We start from the raw sequence: 16,100 nt of genomic DNA on the forward strand, positions 1-16,100 counted from the left end.
GAAAGGCTGAACATGGTCTGGAGCAATGTTTAGATAGGTGGAATGTGTCAAAGTAACATCCACATGTATGACAAGACCCAAGGTTTCCAGCAGAAAATTGTCCAAAGCATCACACTGCCTCTGCCAGTTCCCATAATGCATGCTGTTGTCAGGTGTTTTCACAGGATAAGCAACCAGGCCACCTTTTTCCATTGCTCTGTGGTCCAGTTCTGAGGGTCACATGCCCACTGTTGGCGCTCTTATGTTGTTAACAGAGGTCAGCATGGGCACCCTGATGGTCTCCAGCTATGCAGCCCCATATTCAACAAACTGCGATTGCAACAAGCTCAACGTCAAAAAGAGTAAAGGTCGCTCTCGAGTAGGACTGCACGATTAATCGTTAGAAAATCGCGATCTCGATTCATACTTATGTGCGATCTCATTTCAAAAAGATGACGATTGTACCGCTTTTTGATCCGGGATGTAATCTGCATGAAAACAAGCGCTCACTCTTCCTGCTCAACAAATGACAAGGGCGGAGCCTTATACCACGTGATGCAGAAGCTGTGCTGTGTGATGCTAAAATTAGCAGGGAAAACCAACGGAGAGCACGTCAGGGATATGTTCAGTCTCAACTGTTACGAAGTTGATGTGCAGTTAATAAGTGCAATAAATATTTATATTGGAGAAAAAAATCGTGAGAGAATCGTGATCTCAATTCTAAGCCAAAAAATCGTGATTCTCATTTTATGCAAAATCGTGCAGCCCTACTCTCGAGGATGCCACTGTTCACATTTTGGACCCGAGAAGACACATTCGGTAAAAGACGCCATCTACGTCCACTGTAAATGGCTGTCACTGAAAAGAGGTGGTGGGTAACAACACCAACTGCCAGCCATCTAAAGTGTGCTCTTGAGATCCCTTCCCACGGTCCTCAAACCCCATTCACATCTTGCGTTAGGTGACCTCAATAGGCCACATGATGGGGTGGGGCAAGGTCTGATAGTGGTTTCACCTGAAACCTTCGGTGGTATAACCCACACCTTTTTTTAACACTTTGGCTCACATGATTTATAGTGGGTCAACAACCACCTCCTAAGAGACGACCCCCACTAGGGTTTAGTACCTGGGCCTCTCTGGCTTTTGGTTTTTCATTTTAAAAAGAAGTTTGCTGAACTTCTTTAAGCGCTTACCATGACCTGGATGACTGAGAACCTACACAGACAGCTCGTCTGCCCAAACAGGCCAGCCTTCGTTTCTCATGTGCATCAGTGAGACTTGGCAGCCCATGACCCTGATCGCTGATTCACCACTATTCCCTCCTTGTATCACTTTTGATTGATAGTGACCACTGCAGACCGGGGATACCCCACCAGAGCTGCAGTTTTGGAGATTCTGTGTTGTCAAGGCATCACAATTTTCCTGCTTCTAACACATCAACTTTGAGGACACAATGTTTACTTGCTCACTAATATATCACACCTTAACAGGTGCCATGCTGAAGAGATAATCAGTGTTATTCACGTCACCTGTGATTGGTCATAATGCTGTACCTGATCAGTGTATATCATTATGACTCCTCTCTCTTTTTTATTAAACGAATTTTTATGTACAATATTATCAAGTAAGTTAAGTTAAGTCTTCACTTTCTTCATCATTATCGTTTGGTTGTGTCTTGTAGGTGGAAATCCGTCCAATGATGTATGTTGCCCTGACGTACGATCATCGGCTGATTGATGGAAGAGAGGCTGTCACTTTCCTGCGCAAGATCAAGTCCGTGGTGGAGGACCCCAGGGTGCTGCTCCTTGACATGTAAACCTCTGTGAACTCCAGGCCCAAACAAACAAACCACCCACACAAATAGTGGCTGTACTCATCTGACGAACATTACTACATGTAATTTTGTAATGTGTTGTTGTATTGGTTAACTACAGGGGGAAAAAAAGAAGACAACACTTGGGTTGTGCAATGGACATTTGCAAAACTAGCAGTGATAAAGGGTTTTGTGCTGCTGTGGAGAATTGTTGGGGTCTGGGGTTTCTGGTGCTGGTCTATAGATCAAAAAAAGAAAGAAAATTGTCATACTGATGTGCGCCATATGTCGTTTTCTACATAGGACTGAAAGATTTTCAACTTATTGTGAGACGAATGGCAGACACAGTTAAAACTCCATAGATTAATTTTATTGTTTTAGCAGAGAGAAAAACAAAGAGCACATATTGGGCTAGAAACCAAGAAAAGCTGTTCTAAAATCTCCAAAGTGATGAAGTCCTCAGAGAATTTACGCCACCTGCTCAGAATAAAAGAAAAACGGTCTCGTTTTGCTGTGTAAGAAAAACTATTTAAGAAAAAAAAACCATTTTAAACAATAAAAGCTGAATTACTCGACTGTAGTCCTTGTCTGGGTTTGTTTTATTCCTTCCAGATTAACCACAAGGAATAGATGGCTTAGAAAGTAGCTGATTGACGTGTTTCAAATGAGGGGTGGATATGTTGCTTTGTAACATGAATGACAAAAATATGGGATGTAATCCAGCCCAGTGGATGGTTGCAGAGAGAAAAATGTTTGAAATGTCCACTGCAATTTACACCAGAAAACATGGCTGCAAGTGCTTCAGAACCGATTGCTTTGCATAGGTTTTGGTCAGAAATGCCAGATGTCTGACTCATTGTTAGCTTGAAGGCGGCCTTACTTACAAATTACCCGTGACCTGCCTTAGTACGCACAAAGGTCTGTAGGCCAAAGCGCCATGCTGACACACTGCTTTGAGTTATGACAGTAGTGTTCCTTTGTAATGGCACATTGTGTATTTTTTATTTTATTAACCTTTATTTAACCAGGAAGATCCCATTGAGATTAAAAACCTCTTTTTCAAGGGAGACCTGGCCAAAATAGGCAGCAGCAGATGTCTCACAGTTACAGAAATTATTCAAACACAGGCAGCAACATCACACATAAGTGAAAGAATACAAATAAAATAAAATAAATAAAATTCAAAAACAAAAAAAGTCAGTTAAAATGACAATCAATAAAAAGCTTGTTAGAAAAAACTAAAATCCATTTAAGATAGTAAAAAAAAAAAAAAAAAAAAAAAAATACCCCAAAAATTCAAAGCAGACATTCAACAAGGAGACATGCTGCTGCCATCTTGGACTGTGGACATGCAAAATGTATGCATGTATCCAGGCAGAAAGAATCCTGAATAACCAGTTATTTTTCTGAAGACATCTCAAGCTCTTAATGTGTTTTGTTGATTTAATGTGAACTTTTTAAGAATCCAGTTGTAATTCTACTAAAAGAAAGTGGGAGATGTTGGCAAAGGATTTTGAAGTTGGAGCTGCCAGGCAGTAGGAGGAGAGACCAGAGAGAAGATTCATTGATGCAGTGGAGGAGCACATGAGAAGGACTTGTGTGACAGAAGAGAATGAGCTGCTGTGTTGACCCCTAAAGGCACCGGCTAGAGGAAAAATGCAGAGTTGTTTTAAATTTCTGACCCATTTGAGATCAAGTTGCACTTCATGTGACTCATGTGGGGGCGATACCATCTGTTGTAAATAACTTGTTTATCCTAGTTTCTGAACATACACTCACTGGCCACTTTATTAGGTACAACTTGCTAAGAATGGGTTGAACCACCTTTCAACTTAAGAACTGGCTTAATTCCCCATGACATAGATTCAGCAAGATGCTGGAAACATTTCCCAGAGACTTTGGTCCATACTGCCACGATAACATCACAGGGCTGCTGCATATTCATTGGCTGCACACCCATGACACAAGTCTTTCATTCCACTACATCATAAATGTGATCTATTGGACTGAGATCTGGTAACTGTGGAGGCCACTGTGGATACTCAAACTAGCCCCCGTGTCACCAATAACTGCACCATGTTTTCCCATTCTGATGCTTGGTTTGAACTTGACCACGTCTTCATGCCTAAAAGCACTGAATTGCTGCCACGTGATTGGCTTATCGGTTTAATGTTTGGGCTAATGTGCAGTTTTAACAGGCTTACCCAACAAAGTGATCAGAGAGTGTAGGTATCCATGTCAATACCTGTACATTTTGAGTCATACTGCTGCAAATCTAATCTCAATAGGTTTAATGTATCCCTGATAGTATTACTGTTGTTTTAAAATTGTGGAGCCTTAAGACTCAGTGACAGACTTTGTGAACATATCCGAATGTACAACAAGGAAACACAACTCCTGAAGGGAAGGAACTGTCAACTTAAATGTAAGTTTCAGAGTGGTCTGTGGAGGTCCACAGCTATGGAGTGAACTTGAAAGCACAATAAAAACCCTTCTCTGTCTTTAAAAAGTGTTTTGCACCGTAGCCCAGTCCACACCCTAATGAATCTACACTTTTCATATTTTCATGTGTCACTATCAAGAGATGTAATCATTTCATGATATGATACTTTAGGATCTAGTTTAGTATGAGAATGCATGTTCAAAATGATATATTTTAGGTATTATGCAAGTATTTGCTGGTGTTTTGGGTCCCTGGTTATGAGCCCTGCATATCTTTTGGGGAGTCCCACTTCACAAATGGCTACTTTATATGTAATCATATTTGAAAAAGTTTAAAATTCATTTGAATAAACCAAAACTTAAAATTGTGCCAATCTTTGGACGTAGTAATGGCCTATTTATGAATGATAACCCAAAATGACAAAGGCTTTATAACAGGAAGGGATGTTCAAAGAAGATGTAACAATTTATTGCCTATTTATTCATTCTTCATTATTGTTTTTCTACATCAAGTAGTCCAAAATTAGTAATTTTTTCAATTGTCACATGTTAGGTTTAGTTGGCATCGGTTTTCATGCACGGTGATACTGAACTTGTAAAACTATCAAAATTACATCAAATATATATTAAGTTACATCTCAAGGGTTTAAAATAATCCATCTTGTTTCACTGTCCATGTGACAGTTCACCATTTTTGTTTCAGTTTTTATTTTGTCATATTTCTTTGGGAAGCACAAAATTCAAATGAAACCAGTATGCGGTGCTACAACTGTTAGGGCCACGTTAGGATGCTCGGATTCAGCCCAGTGTTTCAAGTCCAGTGTAACACACAGGGATCATCTCCTGCTAGCAGCTCAGAGCCTTCCAGGAAACTCCATTGAAGAAGGGATGACATTTGATGTCACTTACACCCCCACCTCCAGAGCCAAGGCGATAACCAGCATCGAACTGGAGCAACTGTAAGTGAAAATGAGTAGAAACACAGTTTAAAACTTTTTGAATACACTCTTTATAACAAAAGCCTTGCAGATCTTTCAACCCTTAACTCTAACCTCGGTAAGCAGAGAAGCGGCCGCGGTGCTCAGGTGGTCGGGGATGAGCAGCTGAGTGTGGGAGTGGATTCCTGCTGGGTGGAGCTGCCACAAAGGCTGCGGGAGAGTCAGAACCAATATTTTGCAGGGATGGTACAAAACTTATTAATATGCTTGGAGAGCGTTTAGCTTACCATTCCTGTAAGAAGTTCGAACAGCAAAGCCCCAAGACTCCACCAATCGCAAGACTCTGTGATCCGGGACACTCCGCCAATTTCTGTCAACAAACATCAAGCTGAGCTGAGTTCAGGTATCACTGATGTTTCCTGAAGGTGTGTTTCTTGTTATCGCTTTATATTCACTTGCAATGTGTCGAGTTGGTTGAGATGAATTTAAAAGGCTCTACAGCTGAGTGAATGTGGCTCAGCCAATAGAGTGGCCAATTGCCTAATTGGAACGTTGGTGGTTTGATCCCTGGCTGCTCCAGGCTGTGTGGCAAAGTATTTTTGGGCACGACACTGAACCTCTAATTTTGTCCTGATGCTGGATCACAGTGTGAATGGTAGACAGAGAGCACTTAGATGTAGAAAAATGTCCTTGTGTGAAGGTGTTTTGTATAAGAAGAGTAGAAAAGTGATATATAGAGACCTCTCCACTTACCATGAAGTACCCAACTTCTTGTTCAGGACAAAGTGGACCAAATGGACATTGCCACTAGGTGGCAGTTTATGCTAAGGAGTAAGCAAGGGTGCCAGCTTAGAGTGAAGTCTTACCGGGAGCACAGTACATCTGTTCCATGGATTTGGAGCTGATCTCTGACTGAACCTCACTCCACTGGCTGAAGAACGTCAAACACACCTTTCCTGTGAAAACATTATAGCAAATTAAACTCAAATACAGCACAAATTGGGTTTTTTATCATGTGGTCTTTGACAGTTGCTAGATTTGATAGCCTTACCGTTGCTAGTGAGCAGAACATTTCTAGGGTTAAGATCCCGACACAGGATGCCTTGCTGATGCAAACTCTCCAAGGCCAACAAGATCTGTGCCCCCCAGATGCGCACTTCATTCTCAGGAAGCCCCCAACAGGTCTGCATGGCCTTATCTGCAGCCCCGGGTGACTTGATAGGGAACCGAGGCAGATGGCACCACCCATCCACCTCTATGATCTGGTCTTCTCTTTCACCATCTGGTCTTTCTGGTTTTATAAAACCATCCACATCCTCTCGCTTCCTGTTGGGCGGGGCATCATGAGGGCCAGAGGAGAACCAGCCTACAGATGATGCCTTTGTTGTAGGTGCACGCTTCTCTCCAGGGCTTAGCAGCTCACGGGCTTCCTCTACTCCTTCTTTTGCCTCACTTGAGCAGGCTTCCCCTTTATTACTGAGCCCTGAAAAAGCCAAAGGAACCCTGGAAAACATGTGCTTTTTTTCTGTAACACTGAGGCAGAGTGAAGCTGAGGAAGGCCAAGAACTGTCCGAGGTGATCTGTGTATCTCTGTGGTCAGAAAATACTACTCTGTCTGTACTTCTGATAACTACCATTCCATTTCTTTCTTCCACAGTGGGACTGCTGCGTTCCTGCTTTGTGTTTAATTCTGCTGAGTTTACACCTAAAACAGATCCCTGGGGAGAGCCATTCATATCCCATGAAGCCCTGCCATGGATCTGGGTTTGGCAATGAAGAGGAAGATGCAAGATGGCAGGACTAGAACTCAAAACATTTTCACCGTTTTGTGACCCTGCTTTAATAAACGAGTCCAGATTCGTATGAGGTGCAGTTCGTTCTAGGGATAAATCAGCGTCCGTCAGTGCATAGGGGTTTGTTTTCTCACAGTTGTGCACTGGATCCGCAGCTTTCCAAGCCACTTCGAATTCGGAGCTGCACTCTATCAGCCCCATTCCAGGTTTCTTTTTATGGAGCTCCGACATGACGTCGAGAGCTTGACTGACACGAGCGCAGGAGAGAGGAAGAGCTGGCTTTTCCTGAGTTTCGCTGGAGTGCAAACACAAACTAGGAGCTGGTGGATGGATGTGAGTTTTGACCTGTGTCCTCGTCGGGCCAGACAGCAGAGTGAGCCGATCAAGCTTGGTGTAAAAAGACGCCGCCGAGCGTGTGTTCTGCAGACAACCCGTCTCTTCGATGTAGGAGTGAGTCCCGCAGCTCTCCAGTCGCTGCTGCGTCTCATCCCACGAGGTAGGGAAGTCTGCGTCGGGGCTTTCGTCGTTTAGTTTCTCAGGAATCACCGCTGCACTTCTGCTCTGCTGGTAGTCTGTGCTGATTGCAGGTGAGGTCCGGCTGGTCTTCAGCTTGGTGTTATGATGGCGAGAAGCGAAGCATTCTGGGTGTTCCTTGGCCTTCTCGTTCCTCAGTTTATGCAGCTTGGAGAAAAGCCTCCCACCTACAGAGAAGGAGCAATGCAAAAAACAAACAAAACAAAAGAAAAAAAACCCTCTATATTACACTCCATTACTGTTACCAAAAATCCATCCACATTGTTCCAGCAGCAGTGAGAGCAGTGGTTAAACGCTCACCTTTGACATGCTCCAAATGCAGATACACAGCATCCTCACTGACGTAATATCTTAGCAGCTTAACCATGTATGGCACCCCTTGAGGAATGATGGTTGGCTGGTCCCTGCTCTCCCAGCTAGACTTAACCAGGCTCTGGAACATAATGAGCATGACTCATATAGTTATATATAAATTAGCATTTTCTAGATGAGAAAGACGCAGGTGCATTATTACTCATTCAGGCGTAGATTAACCACTGCTTGGATTGACCCTGTAGGTCCAAGTGCCTGTCTGCTGCAATGTCTATCTGTACACTGAAATATGAGGTGCACTAGCACTGGCTAAAAGGGTGAGAGCTCTTAGCCTTGATTAATGTGGAGTGATACTCTGGGAGACAATCAGCATCGACTAGCCTGCAACAGAATACAACAACGGTGTTGCTGCTAGACAGCCACCCTCCCCCTCAAATCATCTCAACTATCTGTGGACACGTGTTGGCCAATGGATGTGTTTTTATAGGTATAATTTTGTTGATCAACTGGCTACTATAGAGCGCACACTCACCTTTACCACAAATGTCTCCTTGTTGACCATACTTTGCACAATTAGGACCTTAAGAATGAGAAATAACACCTTTAGCCTTCCACATAAAAGCGGGTAAATTATTACAGCAAGTTTCAAGGTTGGAGCGCAGTTGATCATTGACACTTTCACTGTGTGCTACAAGGAGTGCAAAAAGGCAAAAGAAACAATAAAAATCAAAATTAAAACAAAAGTCTTTCATACCTTGTCAGCCACACCCACAACCTTACACATCTCCAGATCCTCCACGGGTGAACTCAGGTGTCTGATTGGACGGAACCTCAGACTGCTGTAGCCCTGATGACACAGAAATCAACCGGATCTCAAGTAAGAATTTGAAACTTGGTTTGTGATAGTAGGCACTAAATGTTTTGTCCTTTGAGAAGAGTACAAGCAAGGACTGCTGAGCTACAATATGTTACAACCCTGCATACAGATCAACAAACAAGATGCCTTTTTTTCTTCTCTTAAAAGCAGCAAAGGATGATTGTCTTACCCCTAAATGAGAGCTCCCTTTCCCCAGGTTATCCTGTAGATGTGTTATAAAGATTTCTTCTGCTCTCTTCAAATACTGGGTTGTTTTCCTCTTCACAGCCTCCCGACGATCCTTGTTCGGATCCACTGCAAAACAATTAAACTCAGTCTCACACCAGTAAAAGTGGGTAAAACCTTGGCTTTGGGAATATATTAAATGCCACAAAGTACCATTGATCTATAAAACAGCAGCACACACCTAAAATATTTGGCCAGCAAGCAAATCTGTGCTTAACCTTTGGTTTATGACTTCCTGTTTTTATACTCGTTCACATCTTCCCATCACATGTCTTGTGCAAACATGCATTTCCATGTTCCCTATTCACTCTGTCACGCAGAAAAGAGACCAGATATTTTCCACTTACATTGAACCCCATTTAGCAGCAGGTCCACGCCGTTCTTGTAGTAACTGAAAGCTGCCTCATAGTCCTCATTCACCTCACTGTCCAGTGCCATGCGGATCTGCTTGGCCGCCTCCACCAAGTAATCTCTTTTTGCCATCACTTCTTCTTTTGGACCCGTCAAGGTCCAGCTGGGCCTGTGCATAGCAGGGAAAGTTAGACATTACTCTTAAATAAATGGAACTATATTTAAATATAGTTGAGATATGAGCAAACTGCCTAATCACAAAAACAGAAACTGAATATAAAACTTGGGTATGTTAATCACACTGCTGCTGTGAGGCTTTTAAAATGATATTAAAACAACACAACCGTTCAGATTACCTTTGCTCTTCAGTCTTATCAACAGCAGGGCTCATCTCTGCCCTCGATCACTGGAATCAGAGCGTGTCTGCTCCCAGTGACTCCAAAACGTGGGTCTCTGCAGAAAGGCATGATCATCTGAGCGAGCACAAGCAAAGAGTTAACCGTCAGAGCAGAACAGGAAGTGAGTGCAGGCTTTGCTCTTCTATTTGTGATGAATGGAAAGAAGCAGAGCAGAAAATGTCCAAGATGACAGAGAGATGACTCAGAGCACTGAGGCTCATAGCTGTATGTCTCATAAATGCAATGTTTTTTCCTTAAAATATGATAAATACGCAAAGGCTTGCCTGAAAAAGGTGTAGACACAAGGACTCCCAACTGTACATGCTATAAAAACTGGGGTAATCGACTCGCACAAATCACATGACAGTGATCACTTCCAAGGAGCAAAAGTATGTGCTAACAAGAGGCTTGATTAAATTTTTAGTATGCCATTTATAACATTAAATGAATGAATTATCAGGCTGCATGCGGAGGCTATGGCTCAAAAGAAAACCTTCTATATATGAAAATCCTATATCCCCCCTCCAGTTCAGTCTACACTGAAACATCAGAGCCATACACACCCCATCCAGCCGTGGAGGCGTCATCATCTGAGAAGTGTGAGCCACACAGACCCATCTGCAGTCTCCTCCATTATAATCCATCATCTTCACAACATTCACCTCATAGCCAGTAAGCTAGCAGTGTATCATGATACATAAGTGCACTAACACCACAGAAAACACGTGTAACCCGCACAAATGCACGCTGTGTACCTGATGCAAGGCGAGCATGGCCTGGACCCTCCGCCCCAGCAGCATCAGCAGCAGCAGCAGCAGCAGCCCGTGTCTTTAGCAACCAGAACACATCATCCCACAAGCAGGACAGGAGGAGAGAGCTCAGGCGAGGCTGCTGATTGGCTGAGCATGATGTCACTTTAGGGTACCATTCCACACACAGAGACCACTTCCCCCCTGTCATCCTGACAGATGCTAGAGGATTTAAAGAGAGAGTGCTGTATTTGTGTTGACTGACTGAAGGCTATTTTCAGCCCAGATTTATTTATTTATTTATGTAATTAAAAATAATGGATTTTCCTCAGATTTCTCCAGACAAATCGCATTTAAAATTATTCATTTTATACAACAATCGATTATTTTATTTTTTTAATGTCAACCATGTACAGTTAATGAAAGGTTCCTCCTGTTTAGAATTGATAAGCTGCTGGGTTTTGGTGGGTACTTGGTACCAGATGGAGCCACGCTCCAACCAGAGCACAAAGGCAAGTCCTCCCCCACCCCCTCACCCACCCAAGGGAGGGATTGGGTTACGGAAGTGGGAGGAAACTCCAGCATGTCCCTGGAAGAAGGGGGAGAAAGAGGGGCATAAGATCAAATGCTGTAACCTTATCCAAAAGGGGAGGGGTATTAGTCACCACAGAGGTTTTTTTTTTAACCCATCCACAATTAAATCAAATCAAATTTTTATTTTGTTTTAATTCAAACTGAAGCAAAATAACCCAGTTGAATGATAAACTTTGATTTTAGCACAATGTAAGACAACATTTATGACAATCACAATACAGGAGACCAAGAAGATATCCGGGTGTTGAATGTTTCATGATAGGAACCATGATGTCACTGTGTTTGTAGATCGTCTGATTAGTGGGATTGTATGCAAGCTGACAAATTTCTCCTGAAATATCTGTAAGATGATTCTCACTTCCCTCAGTGTCATAGGTAGTAGAACTTCAAAGTATCTGGCCTTGTGACATAGATATTGTTTCCCACGGCGATCGTGGCTCAGGAGTTGGGAGTTCGCCTTGTAATCAGAAGGTTGCCGGTTCGAGCCCCGGCTCGGACGGTCTCGGTCGTTGTGTCCTTGGGCAAGACACTTCACCCGTTGCCTACTGGTGGTGGTCAGAGGGCCCGGTGGTGCCAGTGTCCGGCAGCCTCGCCTCTGTCAGTGCGCCCCAGGGTGGCTGTGGCTACAATGTAGCTGCCATCACCAGTGGGTGGATGACTGGATATGTAAAGCGCTTTGGGGTCCTAAGGGACTAGTAAAAGCGCTATATAAATACAGACCATTTACAGTTACAGGCATGTACACAGTTGTTGTCTTTTGTATTTTGGTTTTATTGAAAGAGCAGCATTAAAGACAAAGCAGTTGTGCTCTTGCTTGAAGAGCTTCTAACGTATTCAGATGTGACAGCTGCTGTTATCTGTAGTCTAATACTCCTCTTATTATCTGTGACATCATTTCATGGCCATAAACATTTTATTAGAACAGCATCACTGACCCTTGAGATTAGTGCACATGTGTGCATTATGCATACTATCCTTGGACTACTACAGGTCCATGACAGGGTTCCTGTTGTTTGTTTTCTTTATTTAATCTGATGTATGAAAAAAACAGAATTAAAAGAGGATTATGGCGAATCTTTATCTTAGTACTTATGGTGAGAAACTTGAGTTTTTAGTATCAGAAAATAAATCCTGTATGAATTCTGTGAAATGTGTGTATATGTTTATTTGCATCGCATGATAACAGCTTATCTTCAGCTGCAGTTTAAAACAGTTTATTATCTCCTTTAAACTCCTGTAAACTCTCCAGTTACATGAAAGAACTGCTCAATTAGTTCACTTTGATCAATGAAAGCTAAAGTGATTAATCTGCAGTAAAAATCACATTTTATACTCAACTTTATGCGCATGTTAAATTCTGATTGTGAGTCTTAATGCCCAGCCGCAGATAGAGCACACAGTTATTTAAACCCCTGTTTAACATGTGAACACTGGACAAATGTGCACCACTGTGTCCCTATTTGTCATATTTTGGTTCATGTTTTTCTATTGGACTTGTGTGCAAAAATGTTTATCTGAATACAGTAAGAATTGTTTTATCAAATTCATGCATTTTTTCCTGTTTCATTTGATTATCTAGAACTATTTTAAATCTGAAGCTAAATTTGTGTGGCATAATTTCATAATGATATAATTTATGTGCATAGACAATTGTTCACTTTATTTGAATGCTTCAGTTTAATTTTATTCAGGAAAAGATGGCCAAAAGCCAGTGCATCACAGAAAACACAGGGCATAAGAGATTACAGAAGACTCGTATCGATCACAATACGGCAGATGACCGAGAGATAAAATTATTCTTTGTCAAATTTCACATTATAGGACACATAATAGCCATTGTTGTACATGTAGAGTTTCTGGTCGGTGGGGTTGTAGTCCAGGTTGGTGTATTTGTCCTGGAACTTCTGGAACTGAATACTGAGGTGTTTCTCCTCCTTGGTCTTCGTGTCAAATGCGTAGTAGATCTCCTCTGTGGCAACATCCACTGACCTGGTGGCATACATAACTCCACAGGCCATGAAAGAATTACCCACCATCTCCTTAAACACACCAGTATTCCACTGATCTTCAACACCAAAAGATTTTTCTTCTATCTTAGCAATGACAATTTTCCCTTTGCTTGCCTCTGAAGCATACATTACCCACATTCCATTTTCATCAGCTGCAAAGTCTAAGAACTGACTGGCTGAGTAACTGTAAGAGAACTTCGAACTAGCGGCTGAGATCACTCTGTAGTCATATGTGGAACTGGTCAGGTTCAGTTTGGCCATACTGAGAGGTGCGTTGCGCTGATAGTATAGGCTGTTACCGTGAACAATAAAATTGCTCCCAAGCCCTGCCCACCCGTTTGGTGTGCGATGGTGTTTGAATGCAGACCTCAGAATCAGCTTATCATAGTTAGAGTACAAGTAAAAGTCACTGATTGAAGGGGAGCTGTATGCACCAAAGAAGTACATGGACTCAGAACCTCGAAGAGGTTTGGAGTCTTTTCCCCAGCCCCCATAAATGGAACCTGGGGTCAGATGAGCATTCAGCTGAAGCACCATTGGCTTGCTGAGGGCCAAGATTCCCGTGTGATTGCAGTTACCTGAAGAGAAAAATAAGCATGTTTAAAATTATTAGTAATGTCAAAACCGTACACCAGCGTTAATCCAGCCAAGGCAGTGGCCTTACCAATATCTGGATTGATGAGCTCCTGCTCCTTCTGGCAGTCCTCCAGCTTCTTCTGCAGCTTAGCCAGCTCAATGCGGAACACCGCCAGGTTGCTCTCATCATAACTCTCCAGTTGGTTCACAATGAGGGTCATGTTGTGGATCTACAAAGCACAGAAAGACAGACACATAAATTAGGTGCTCTTAAAAATAAGTCATTTGCATGTAAGTTCAAACGCAGTTTTTACCTCAGTGTACAGGCTGTCAAATATGGGTGAGGAGGAGTTGAGAGAGTTTTTGAGCTGAGATACCAGAGCCTCAAATTCTCTCAGCTCAATCCTGAGCAGCTCAAAGTCCAGTTTGATGTATTTGTCAGGACTGCTTTCCAGTATGTTCACTCTAATTGTCAGCTCAGTTAGGTCCTGCAGGTAGACCGCCAGCTTAGCCTCAAAGCCCACTATCTGGAAGGGTGAAAAAAAGCAATGTTAATGTCTTACTACAGCATATGCTTTCAAATGTCACATAATTATTTAGTCCTACTGCACCTTGTTCATTTGGATTTCCACTTCCAACATCAGATCTTTAGTGACTTCTTGCATGTGCTCAACCCGGTCAGCAGGGAAGGTTGTGTCAGGCAGAAAAACATGGCAAACACACTGACCTGACTCACTCACTGATGCCGTTACATTTCCAGACTCCCAGTCCTCCACTGGCTAAAATTAAAAAAAACAAACAAACAAAAAAACATTCAAAAGACATAACTAATCACTGTGCCTGCATGCTTTATTAGAAAAGTAAAGGCACTTACAATCCAGGCCAAAACAGGGCTGAGGGCTGGCAGGAGCAGCAGCAGAAGAGCTGGCAACATTATGTCTCTGTTCATCTCTCAAAGGTTTTCTCCGTGGCTTTCTCAGAGTGTTTTTAAAGGTAGCTCTTATCAGACCATCTCAAACACCTTCTCTCTTCACAAATTTATTATCTTAGTCCAACATACACTCAGGCATTGTATTTGTTTGCTTATGACAAGCACAGAGGAATCCGCCACGTCACGTTTAATACAAATGTGGGGTGCGGATGAGAAGCACAGCATGTGTTGCTGCTGTGTTGTTATGTTTATGACCTGACAATTTGGACAAGTATTCATTCTATGATCCCGAGTCCTGTTTGCACAAAGGCAAACACAACTTTTTTTAGGAGTAGATTGCTGTAAGTCATAAAGGTTTTTTAGGACATCGTCCTAAAAGTGTGAAGTCACAAGTCCATTAAAATGGAGCAACTTATACTTCTCCATCTATGCCAGTAATTGCAAGTGACTTGGGTGGAGTTTTTGAACACCGTAGTTTGTGGAAACGAAGCGTTTTGCCACAAAGAACTTTGAATAAAATGCTGACTCAGCTCAATAAAATCACTATGTTTGACAAACCTATCTGAATCAAAATGCTGGTTTAAAGATTTCCTCATTAAATAGCATTAGAGTTTAAATGTATTAATAAAAGGCAGATGATACTCGAATGCATTTTCTTGTGAAAAGCTGACTGTGAGTGATTGAAAATCAATAAAGAAGGCAGTAATTGAAGACTGTAAACGAGCAGAGACAAGTGATAAAGCCACTGCTCTCATGACACAAACCTCTGAGGGCAGAAGGACTCACTGGATCATTAGATGAAGTATGTGTGAATCAGTCAATTTGGGCTTTACAGTTACCAAATGTACCAAGTCTACCAAAAGTATTTTCTATATCAGACATGATCACGTCACTCAAAGAAAGAATTTCCAGTAACTGAAGCACTTTGGATTTAGTTTATTTTTTTTGTAACAATTTCAAATGTTTGCCCTCATTAAAGTCTTTTTGGTTGAACAGCTATGGGAGATTTTGCCTGTTAGTGTGTGGTAGCACCTCACCTGTGAACTAGTTCACTATATGAACTAAATGATTTCTGCCTTTCTTGCTTTGACACACAAACATATTTATGGGGCTTTTATTTATTTGTTTGTTTGTTTGTTTGTTTATTTCACATATTTTTGAACTCTTAAATATGTTTTCACAAAAAAAAAACACCCTGCTATTTGTCATATTAGAAAAACTGAAAAACACTGAGGGACAATCTTGCAATGACAATTCGAATGAGTTCTTGAACAATCTTCAGACTTGGCGTTCACACCTGTAAAGTTTTGAGACGACTTGATTTCATGATGAGATACAAACATGGACTTGCACAAAGACTCAAGAGGTGAAACAATACCAGGTGTGAGAAATATTGATCTTTTTTTATTATTTATGTGGTATCAAGTCTGAATGTCTCCATCCCATATATGCCTAAGAATGCCCTCTAGTTTATTTTGTAAACACGATAAAGTTCAGTGCAAGGTGGGATCACGTTTGTTATATGCAGGAATAGAACCCTGTGTTGGGTGTCTCATTTACCCAATTGCAGAATAAGTTC

General features: G+C 42.0%; 3 protein-coding genes across 3 annotated transcripts in view; 1 reads left to right on the top strand and 2 right to left on the bottom strand.

Annotated features, from left to right (window-relative positions):
- dlst (dihydrolipoamide S-succinyltransferase) overlaps nt 1-2,372 on the top strand; it is a 10,092-nt gene extending 7,720 nt beyond the window's left edge. Inside the window, exon 15 of the mRNA XM_004540718.5 lies at nt 1,661-2,372. Coding sequence (XP_004540775.3) covers nt 1,661-1,795 — 135 coding nt within the window. The 3' untranslated portion in view covers nt 1,796-2,372. The remainder of the gene's footprint in view (nt 1-1,660) is intronic.
- A 2,316-nt stretch (nt 2,373-4,688) lies between these two features.
- Nucleotides 4,689-10,500, bottom strand: rps6kl1 (ribosomal protein S6 kinase-like 1). Its single transcript, XM_004540719.5, has 12 exons — nt 10,418-10,500; nt 9,621-9,737; nt 9,261-9,433; nt 8,858-8,982; nt 8,566-8,658; nt 8,344-8,391; nt 7,800-7,932; nt 6,224-7,666; nt 6,039-6,128; nt 5,460-5,542; nt 5,287-5,382; nt 4,689-5,191 (listed from the first exon to the last, which is right to left on the bottom strand). Exons 2-12 carry the CDS (start codon nt 9,653-9,655, stop codon nt 5,081-5,083), a joined length of 2,430 nt encoding a protein of 809 aa, XP_004540776.3. The 5' UTR covers nt 9,656-9,737; nt 10,418-10,500; the 3' UTR covers nt 4,689-5,080.
- Nucleotides 10,501-12,798: 2,298 nt separating this feature from the next.
- On the bottom strand, nt 12,799-14,524 carry olfm4.2 (olfactomedin 4, tandem duplicate 2). The gene is made up of 5 exons (XM_004540882.3): nt 14,465-14,524; nt 14,202-14,369; nt 13,905-14,117; nt 13,679-13,820; nt 12,799-13,592 (listed from the first exon to the last, which is right to left on the bottom strand). Exons 1-5 carry the CDS (start codon nt 14,522-14,524, stop codon nt 12,799-12,801), a joined length of 1,377 nt encoding a protein of 458 aa, XP_004540939.3.
- Nucleotides 14,525-16,100: the final 1,576 nt, after the last annotated feature.

This window comes from Maylandia zebra, linkage group LG19 (assembly GCF_041146795.1).
Source record: "Maylandia zebra isolate NMK-2024a linkage group LG19, Mzebra_GT3a, whole genome shotgun sequence".
Lineage (NCBI taxonomy): Eukaryota > Metazoa > Chordata > Actinopteri > Cichliformes > Cichlidae > Maylandia > Maylandia zebra.